Source organism: Oryctolagus cuniculus, chromosome 12 (genome assembly GCF_051225735.1).
Source record: "Oryctolagus cuniculus isolate XC-2025 breed Fujian yellow rabbit chromosome 12, ASM5122573v1, whole genome shotgun sequence".
NCBI lineage: Eukaryota > Metazoa > Chordata > Mammalia > Lagomorpha > Leporidae > Oryctolagus > Oryctolagus cuniculus.
In genome coordinates, this window is record NC_142878.1 from 109,393,755 (window position 1) to 109,403,729 (window position 9,975).

Here is a 9,975-nt window from a genome sequence, read left to right on the forward strand (position 1 = left end):
CCCGACGCGCAGAGGCCGGGATCCGCCCGGGGCCCAGCCGGCACCCTCGGCGTCCCGGGAGCATGGGCGCTTTTTAAGTTAGGAGAGGGGTGAGAGGACACGCATCGATGGCCCCCCGCCCCGACCCCGACATACAGACACACACGATGTCCCCAGAGGCTGTGAGGGGGGTGTTAGCACCAGGTCTTTAAAAACAACGAAAACAGGGACATCGGAGAGGGGGTTCGGACAGCGCCCCAGGCCCCGGGGTCGGCTCCAGCCAGACGGAAAGGGAGCTGGTACCGGAGCACGTGGACCCCTGCTGGGGGTTGGGCTTCGGAAAGAAACGCGAGGGTTTGCCACCAAACCCCAAGCAAGGACCCTGCAGCGCGCCCGCAGCGGCCCCCACGCACGCCTTCTGGTCCGGGTGGGCATGGCGGGGCGGGGGTTCGGGGTCAACACGAAGGGAAACGGAGCGTAGCCTCGGCCTCACCACCCGGCCGCGCTTGGCCGGGGAGCTGGGCTCAGCTCGCCAAGGGTAGTGCGGAGGTTATGGCCCAGCCTCTCCTGGAAACTCCTTGTGGTCAGGCCCAGGAGGGACGGGGGGGTGGGGGGGGCGGGTAGGGGGCAAGGGCAGGGGGACAGGGGAGGCGTGAGACCCGCAGGCCCCGGGCTCTGCTCCGGGCAGGGCTGGGGTCGGCGTGGGGGTGGGCGGGCAGGGGGCTCAGCCCGCCGTCTGCCGGTAGTTGCCATTGATCTCCGGCGTGATGGTGACAGCCTCGGCGCCCAGCGGCAGCCGATCGCTGTACTCAGAGCCAGCCTCGAACTCCTCCTGGTTGGCTTTGGACTGCGACTCCGCCAGCGAGCAGGCCGCCAGGCTCTCCTCCCGCCGCAGGCCCCCACCGGGGTCCCCTTGCTCCGCCTCCTCCTCCTCCTCCTCCGGCTCCTCGCCCGGCGCCGCCTCCGGCTCCTCGCCGCCCGCCTCGCCGCCCGGCGCGTAGCTTTTCTCGGACTCCAGGTAGGAGGCGCGCGGGTCGAAGTCGGCGGCGATGCGCTTCTCCATGGGGTCGGGGGCCTGCGGCCGCAGGATCAGGCGGTAGGGCTTGCCCGGGTGTTTGGCCAGCAAATGACAGCAGGCGGCACCCAGCAGGGGCACGGTGGCCAGCACCAGCAGGAACACGCTCACCGCCACGATGACCAGCAGCGACGGCAGCTCCTTCTTGGTGGCGAACACCACTTGCACGTGGCAGGCCTCGCCCGCCAGCGCCAGGCACACGGAGTAGTTGGTGCCGGGCCGCAGGCCGCGGAACCAGTAGGCGTTGACGCCCTCCTCCACGCGCGACCACTGCACCGCCGCGCCGCCGCCCGCCGGGCACAGGTAGAGCAGGCGCGGGGGCCGCCGCGCGCCGCCGGCCCCTCGGGGCCCCGAGCCCCAGCGCGCCGCCAGCGGCGTCAGCTGCACGCGCGCCTCGCGCTCTGCCACATCCAGCGCGATGACGCCCAGCTCAAAGGCGTGCGGCTTGAGCTCCGCGCTCTGGTTGAACGCGTGGTTGGACACGTACTGGGCGGGGTCCCCGTGGCCACAGTGCTGCTTCTCGGACGGCTCTTGGGGACTCTGGTCTTCCGCCTCTCCCTCGCCAGCCTCCACCTCCTCCTCGTCCTCCCCCGCCGCCGCCGGCTCCACCTCCCCGAGGACGGCGACCCGCGCCGGGCCGCCGCCTTTGGCTTTGCTTTCGGGCTTGGAAGGCAGGACGCTGTTGCCCCGGCCCTTGGCTGCGGACTTGCGCTCAGAGGTCGGGGTCTGCCCATCCGCTTCTCCCCCAGCACCAGGAGCGTGCTTTGGGGGCCCGGCCGCGGCCACCGCCACCCGCAAGGAAGTCGAATTGGTGCCCAGCTCGTTGTGCGCACGGCAGGTGTAGACCCCCGCCTCCTTGGCACTCAGCACGGGCACCAAGAGGGAGCCGTTTGCGAGGGCCAAGAAGCGCGGGGTGGCCGGGGGCGCGGGCCAAGCCGGGGGCGGAGGCGGGGTCGGGGCCTCGGTCGGCGTGGGCTCGTCCCCGTCTCCTCCCCCCTCCCCATTCTCCGCCCCGTCTCCGTGGTCCTCCCCGCCCAGGAGCGGCGGTTCCAAGACCACAGTGCCCCCCGGGATCTGCAGTTGCCACTGCAGGCGGGGCGCGGGGTGTCCTTCGGCAGCGCAGTGCACCCAGAAGGGCAGGCCGGCGCGCAGAGGGGTGCCAGGCGCCTCGGGCGGCGGCTCCGCGCTCAGAAGCACGCTGGGCGGCGCGCAGGGCAGGGCCGGCAGGCGGTGCACCGGCACCCCGCGCAGCGCCGGGGGCGAGGCGCACGCGATGGAGTCGGGCTCCGGCAAGGAGACCCGGGTGCTAGCGGCCCAGGCCTGCAGCCACACCAGGCCGCAGCCGCAGTGGAAGGGGTTGTGGTAGAGCTGCAGGTGCGACAGCGCGCTGAGCGCGTCGAAGGTGCCGGGCTGCAGCGTGCGCAGCCGGTTGTTGTTGATGCGCAGGGAGCGCAGGTCCGGCAGCGCGCCGAGCGCGTCGCGGGGCAGCGCGCCCAGGCTGTTGTGGTTCATCTTGAGCAGCTGCAGCGCGCTCAGGTTGCGCAGGTCGCTCCACGGGAAGCTGGAGATGAGGTTGTGGCTGAGGTCGAGGTTCTTGAGCTGGCTCAGCACCGCCAGTGAGCCAGGCTCCACCGTGCGCACCTCATTGTGCGCCAGCCACAGCGACGTGACCTGCGTGACGTTGGCAAAGGCCCCGCGCCGGAGCACGGTGATCTTGTTGGCCGACAGGCTGAGCGTGGTCACGTTCGCCGGCAGCCCTTCGGGAACCTCGCGCAGCTCCTTGTACGCGCAGTCGGCGAACTGGTGAGCGTACTTGTCCACGCAGGCGCAGGGCTCCGGGCACGCCGCGGCCACTCTTAACAACGCCCAGGACAACCACAGGGCTCGAAGGGGCGCCATGGCGGCTCCTGCCGACGGGGACAAGAGAGGAGAAGGTGACGCCAAGCTCCAGCCTTCCTCCCCTCCCACGCTCTGGCTCTCCAGATCCCAGCAGGGCTTGCCCCAGAGACTCTCGTGGGCATGAGTGGAGCTAAAACAAGGCTGAGGACCCAGCGGACGCTTCTCGTTGGGGTCCTTTCTTTTCCAACTCTTTCCCAGCCCCCAACCTACCCCTCAATAGGCTGGGCACTGTCCCCTCTTTGTGTTTCTAAGTATTCCTCCAACACGGTAAAATGGATGCACAGAAAGGAAATTTTTGTCCGTGGCTCGCTGCCCTCCCCATTCACCCTTTGTCCTACTCACACCACGGGCACACGCGCCCACACAGGCAGACACAGACTTCAGCTCTGGGGAGGCTCACAAGGCATCTCACCCCCCCCCCCCCACAGGCACCCAGACAAGGACACTGCACCGGGCGTCTGCACTGTGGTGTTCCACCAGGGTGCAAAGCGCTTTCCCTTTCATTGTGAGAACTGACAGGTGCAAGTCTTCACACCCACCGACCCCCACATGGGGACACAGGCGCACACTCACACCTCCCCAGAGACTGAAACCGGAGCAGGTGAGCAATGCTGAGTGCCTGCCTGGCTGGAGGTGGGATCTGAGCAAGCAGACCCGCCGGCCTCTTTGCAAGTCGCTGACTTGGCATGCAGCTCCCGCAGGGAGAACCCAGGCGCCTGGCCCGCGTTCCCTCTGGAGAGGTACGCCGCGGGAGAGTGACTGCAGAGCCGTCCCTGGGAGAGGGTGGCTGGCACTACTCATAGAAGCTGGGAGAATCTGCGCCTTTCTTCCCAGCTCCACACTCCTGGGGATCCCGGTAAAACCACATCTCCAGCCGCACAACCGCACTCAGACCCCCGCCCCCACCCAGGGTGCCTGCAGGGGTTTTGCAGAGCTCCTGCCTCACCCTGCCTTTGGGACCCCCCCCCCCCGCCTCAACTCCTAGGGGAGGGTCCCTCACCCATCCCGCTCCTGGTTTCTCCCAGACACAGCCCCCCCCCCCCCGGACCAACGCCCACCTGGGCGGTGGCTGTGGGCCGGTTCTCCGCTTACCCGCACCCGCCGACTCCAGCGCGCTGCCCTCGGGCGGGAACCCTTTCTCCAGAAGCGCTGTCGCCTAGCAGGGGCACAGCCCGAAGGAGCTTCCAGCATCTGTTGCTGCGGCTGTCGGGGAAAACGGGGGAGGGGCAGAGGACGGGCCAGGTAAGTTTGGGGACTCCCCAGCTCCGAAGTCACACTTCAGATTGTGTTCCCTGCGCGTCTCGCTGGTTGCAGGTTGGAGAAAACCCTTGCGCGCTCCCGGGCTCGGCGGGGACGCGCATGCCTCTCCCACCTCCGGCAACGTCTACGTTTTGAAAGCCGTAGAGACCCTCCCCCGGGCCGAGCCGCCCCCAAGCCCCCGCAATCCGCCCCCCGCTGACATTGTCACTCCAGCACCACGATCAGGCACATCGGCGCGCGCACGACCCTCGCACCTCCACACAGTCCGGGTCCGAATCGTTGTCTCCCAGCAGGCTGTGTTCGCAGGGACCCCTGCACCCGGGCCCCTCTCCCTCGCACCCGCCTCCACGCGCGCTCACCCTCAACGCGCTCATCTGCCAGCGCCCGCAAGCTTTTACGCCCCGCGACACGTGAGACAAACCATTTTGAGGAATTGGAGGGAGAGGGGGGAGGAAAGGCGCGTGGCTGCGGGAGGGGGGCGTGTCTGCGCCTCAAAACACTTTCTGCAAACGCAGACGGTGCCGCACGGAGACCTGGAGCGGACCGGCCCGGCGCGCGGGCCCTTCCCTCCCGCACCGCCCTGCCGGCCGCCTCCTCCCCGAAGCCACGTTCAACACGATGCATAATTGATAGTGTTAGCAGAGCGCCTCGCCCTCCCTGCCGTTTTTTTTCTTTTTGCCTGGATCTGGGCAGATCCGAGCCCCGATCTCCCCCCTCCCCACCCCCCGCCAGGCTAACCCGGCATCCAGAACGCGAGGCCCTGCAGAGCGCGCGGGGAAGAGAAGTCCTCTCCCTAAGTCTGCCACCGCCGCCCCCCCCTCCCCGCCCAGCCCCTGAAGCCGGGACTCCTTACGTCTGGTCTTTGTGGCTAAGCCAACGCCAGAAGCCCACCGCCCAATGCGCGGTCCCGTGCGCACTGCTGGGCGGGGCCCGGGGCCAGCGTGCGCCCCGGGGAAGCCAGTCTGGCGCCCGCAAGCGCCTCCTGACCTTCGGGTTTTTCCAGCCGCGGGCGGGTGGGGCCCCGAGGCTGCTGCGGGGGGCGCGAGGCTGCCTGCACGACGTCTGCCCGTCCCGAGCGTGAGCTGCGGCTCAGGGTCCGAGCTCTGCGCCCGCTCGGAGCCACGCTGGGCCGCCCCCGCCGGCCGTCTCACACCCTCACACAACAGCCGGCCTGGGCAGACGCGCCGTTCCCGACTCTGGCTCCTTAGCTCTGGCGAAGCCTCGGCGTTTCTTTTAGCAACGAGGAGGCGGAGGCGCTGGGATGTCGAGGCATTTGGCGAAAACCCGGCTTCCGCCCCCACCCCACCCCACCCCACCCCACCCCCAGGGCTGCCTACTGCGGCTCTGGAGCCAGCTGTCGGCCACAACCGAAAAAAGGGGTTCGGGCTCCGGGCGAGGCTCAGAGCCCGCCCCGCTACCGAGCTCGGGGTGCGCTCGGCCCCCCGGCCCTGACCCGGGGCAGTGAGGGTCTCTCGCGGCGCGTGGACAGCGCGCGCGTTGGGGGCCTCTGCCGAGATCAATACCCCGATTTGAGTGTTGAGCATTTTAATGAGCTAGGCAAGGGGTGGGGGAGGGAAGCAGGAGAGGCGCGCAGCATCCAAAGAGACCACCCGGCCGGGGGTACCCGCGGAGGCTCTGTAAATTAAATATGAACAGGCTGGCGCTTGCGCTCGCGCCCCCTCCTGCTTCGGTCGTCGCCGCGGGCGGCCCAGCGGGCTGGGACCGGCGCAGCTCCTCAGTCCCGACTTCCGAACCCAGAACTTAACACCTGCTCGCCCTCCAGGCCCCCCACAGCTGACAGGGAGGGGGGGACACGCCAGGGCGCCTTTGGGGGAAGGTGGTTGGAGCAGGTCCCCGGGGTGAGGACACTGTGACCCGTTGCTGGCCGAAGCTGCGGTTGGACAGTCGGGAGCGCGTCCCTGGCGGGGGAGTGAGTCCAGAACTTGGGGTCTGGGAGGTTTGGGGGGAGGTGGCGTGGGCGACGGGACTGGCACCGACCTCTTTTGTTTGTGGAGCAAGAGGGAGATTCTGGGAGCACTGCGCGGGGCTAGGGTGGGGGAGGCAGGGGTCCAGCAGCAGGGACAGAATTGGACCCCGCACGGCGGGTCCCGGAGACTTTAGGGGCTGGGGGAGGGGCGCCGAGGCCTCTCGCTCCCCAGCCCCCCACCTCAATTTTTCATCTCTTTTCTGATTATTTTTTCGTCCTGCGGGGAGATCGGGAGAGTGACTTGGAAGGGGTTAGAGACCAGAAGGCAGGTTCCGGGTGGATGGAAGGGAGAGGGGCCCACTGGCCCTGGGCGCACAGCCTCCCCGCAGCGCAGGGACCTCCCCTGCCAGCGAATCAGAAACCACTCAGGGTGCGCGGGCCAGCAAAGATCTCTCTTCCTGCTCCCTTGCCGGGGCTGCCTGGGCGGGATGGGGCTCGGCCAGAGACAGGGCTCCGGGAACCTGGGGAGGACGGCAGAGGCGCAGGGGCCACAAGAGCGCGCGCCCAGGTCCTTCTGCCGGTCCCCCGCGGCTTCCGCCTTTGTTCCCCCGAGCCTGCCCTGGGGGAAAGACGCCCCTTACCCCTGCCTTCAATCCTGGGGAGCCCAGGGCCCGCGCGGACGCCGGGGCGGGTAGGGGGCAGGGAGGGGAGCTGGCACTCTGGGTTCCGTTTTGGAGCTTGGAGAGCACACCGCGCGGGGCTGGCGCCTGGAGGTCCCCACCGCGCCCGCGTCCTCCATCATTAAAGCAGGCACCTGGTCAGGTGTGTGGGAGAGGGGAGGGACTCCAGGTTCCCAGCGAGCGCCGAATCTCTCCAGTCCGGCTAAGGCTTTCTACTAGGCTGGGGTCCTGCCCCTCTTACCCCCCAGCAGGCTCAGCGACGAGAGCTGGTGCCTCCGGCCGCTTTTATTTTATTATTTTTTTTCCTTTAATGCCCTTACCTCTAACTCGCACCTTGCGGAAGCGAGGGTCTCCAGGAGACCTAGGGCTACCGCCCGCAGGATCCGGGGACTTTCGCACCCGGCTCTGCGGCGCGGGTCTCGGGTACAGGCCCGGTCCGCGCGCGCCCCCTGCTGGGACCGCGTGCGGGACGCCGAGGCGGGGCAGTGGGGCGCTGAGCGCGGCCGCCGGGTTCCCGTGGGGCAGGCCGAGCCGCGGCCCTGGAGACTGCAACCTCGCACCCCATAGACTTCTCGGCGCCCCCTGAGTTCTCCCTGAGCCCTAGTCCTTTGCAGGATTCAGTGCGTTTAGTTTTACTGGGAAGGAAGCTTCTGTATACCTGTCCAGGTGGCAGGTGCGCCTGCCCTTCCAAACCTCACAGCTTCGTCAGGGGCCTATACAATATCCCAAATCTGATAAAGAAAATGTGTTGGCAGGCCGGCATCATGGCAGCTTGGGACGCCTGCACCACCTGTCGTCTGCTTCCAATGCAGCTTCCTGCGTCCTGGAGGCAGAGAAGGTGGTCCTCACCCCCTCACCTGGGAGGTCAAATACAGCTCCCAGCTGCTGCCTGGCCCAGCCCTGGCTGTTGTGGGCATTTGGGGAGTGACCCTGCAGATGGAGGATCTCTCTGTGTCCCCCCTCTCTCTCTCTCTCCCTCTCCTTCTCTCTATCACTCTGCCTTTCAAATAAATCAATACATCTTTAGAAGCAGTGACACGGAGCTGGCACTGTGGCATAGTGGGTAAAGCCGCTGCCTGCAGTGCCAGCATCCCACATGGGCACCGGTTCAAGTCCTGGCTTGCCCACTTCTGATCCAGCTCTCTGCTGTGGCCTGGAAAAGCAGTAGAAGATGGCCCAAGTGCTTGGGCCCCTGCACCCACGTGGGAGACCTGGAGGAAGCTCCTGGCTCCTGGCTTTGGATCGACACAGCTCTGGCCATTGCAGCCAACTGGAGAGTGAACCAGAGGATGGAAGACCTCTCTCTCTCTCTCTGCCTCTCTCTCTGCCTCTCCTTCTCTTTGCCTCTCCTTCTCTCTGTGTAACTCTTACTTTCAAATAAATAAAAAATCTTTTAAAAAATAAAATAAAAGCAGTGAGCGATTGGACACAAAACACTGGGCCTGGTGCCCAGTAAAGAGCTGTTCTCCCGGCAATAACTGAGTAGGATTGTCTGTTCGCATGGCCTTACCGAGTGTGGGGCAGCTCTGATGGCCAGGTCCGCCTGAGGCCTGCCTCTGGGGGGAGGCCCTCGGCCCCGTCCCACGCCCACCCAGAGCCCCCACCTCCAGTGGCAGCAGTCAGATCCCTGTCGTTATGACTTGGAAAGGCGTCCAGTTCAGATCCTAGTGCTGCTGGCTGGCAGCTGCAGGCTTGGGGGAAGGTTTTTAATTAAAACTGCATTCCGTTTAAGTATTTATTGGTCTCCGTGACTTTAATTATTTTCTAGGGAAAAACAAAAAACCCACACTTGCCTATGGGAAGACGGTAGGTTGCAGCCACCTGTGGCAGCGAGCTGATGGCAACAGCGGAGGGTTTCCTGAATGGCCCGGATGGAGTCGGCGTCATTAATAATTAATAAGTAATATTAATAATCCGGGACTCAGCCCACCACCTTCCTGACAGCGCCTGCACAGAATCAGCTTCGCGCACTGGCACATCCGTTTGCGGCCATCGGAGTTCATGCCGGCTCTCCCAGCAGAGGCTCCTCTCCTGGGGCTGCCCTGCTCTGTGCTTGTCCTGCTGCAGAAGGGGACACCTGCCTGGAGGAGGCGCCACGCCTGGTCAGCTGGCCACCCCAGCTGGGGCTGGACCTGAGGCTGCCAGCCCTGCCCGCTCCATGGCCAGCAGAGCCAGGGCCTCTGTGCTTCCTGTCTCTCTCCAGCGCTGCCCTTAAGAAGCCAGCGGCCTTAGGCTGTGCCCTTGGTGGTGCCGTGGGAAGGCCTGGGCCGCAGCGGGGTCAGCACGCTTGCTGTTGACAGACGTGTGGGATGGGCAGACTGGATTCTCTCTCCTGCAGCCGCATTCCCTTCACATCTCTGTTGGCACACTGGCTTGGGCCCCCACCTCTGAGCCCATCACTGGCCAAAGGGATGCAATGGACGGACTTGGAGCAAGCGCGCGTCCCCGGCCTCCCCACCAGTGAGAGGGGCAGGACGAGTATGTGTCCACGGACACGAGTGACTGCAGTTACAGAGAACCACGTAAGATGCTTCCTTAAAAAAATTTTGTTTATTTAATTAAAGGGCAGAGTGACAAAGAAAAGAGAGAGAGAGGAAGAGACAGAGAAAGAGGGATCTTCCAGGCACTGGTTCACTCCCCACATAGCCTCAGTGGCCCGGCCAGGCCAGGAATTCCATCCCGGTCTCCCACATGGGTGACAGGACTCCGAGCACTTGGGCATCTTCCACTGCTGCTTTCCCAGATGCATTAGCAGGGAGCTGATGGAAGTGGAGCAACTGGGACTTGAACCGGCACTCCCACATGGGACGCTGGCGTCACAGGTCGTGGCTTAACCCCCTGCGCCAACGTGCTGGCTCCGGGCGCTTCCTGCTCTGGTGCCCCGAGCCGTGTCCAGGCTGGGCTGGGCTGGGCTGGGCTGGTGCGAGCAGGTTCAGGGCCTCTCCTCTTCTCTCTCTCTCTCTCTCTCTCTCTCTCTCTATCAGAGGACGCTCTGCTTTCTCAGAATTCTTGAAAGGATACAAATCTGTTCTTGGAAATGTCGGTGCTGGCTCCGCTGCTATTTTGGGAGCAGCAGGGCTGCGCATGAGCGGGAGCCACTGGTGAACTTGGAGCTGGTCCCTCGTGACTGCCGACGGGAGGCTGAGACAGGCCCT

The 9,975-nt window shown here is 65.7% G+C and overlaps 1 protein-coding gene across 6 annotated transcripts; it reads right to left on the reverse strand.

Moving 5' to 3' along the window:
• Positions 1–491: 491 nt before the first annotated feature.
• On the reverse strand, positions 492–5,462 carry ISLR2 (immunoglobulin superfamily containing leucine rich repeat 2). Of its 6 annotated transcripts, none has more exons than XM_051842262.3 (3): positions 5,201–5,462; positions 4,012–4,156; positions 492–2,961 (listed from the first exon to the last, which is right to left on the reverse strand). In XM_051842262.3, exons 2-3 carry the CDS (start codon positions 4,142–4,144, stop codon positions 704–706), a joined length of 2,391 nt encoding a protein of 796 aa, XP_051698222.2. In that variant the 5' UTR covers positions 4,145–4,156; positions 5,201–5,462; the 3' UTR covers positions 492–703. The 6 variants fall into 6 exon arrangements, with proteins under 6 accessions (XP_051698222.2, XP_051698221.2, XP_051698219.2 ...); XM_051842261.3 differs by having other exon boundaries at positions 5,067–5,207; XM_051842259.3 differs by lacking the exon at positions 5,201–5,462 and adding an exon at positions 4,468–4,814.
• Positions 5,463–9,975: the final 4,513 nt, after the last annotated feature.

Coding starts and splice junctions, on each gene's coding strand:
- ISLR2 (XM_051842259.3), bottom strand. CDS start 4,587: ATGAGCGCGTTGAGGGTGAGCGCGCGTGGAGGCGGGTGCGAGGGAGAG. Junction 4,157..4,467: donor CGGACCCGGACTGTGTGGAG/GTGCGAGGGTCG, acceptor TTTCCCCGACAG/CCGCAGCAACAGATGCTGGA. Junction 2,962..4,011: donor GGCCCACAGCCACCGCCCAG/GTGGGCGTTGGT, acceptor CCCCGTCGGCAG/GAGCCGCCATGGCGCCCCTT.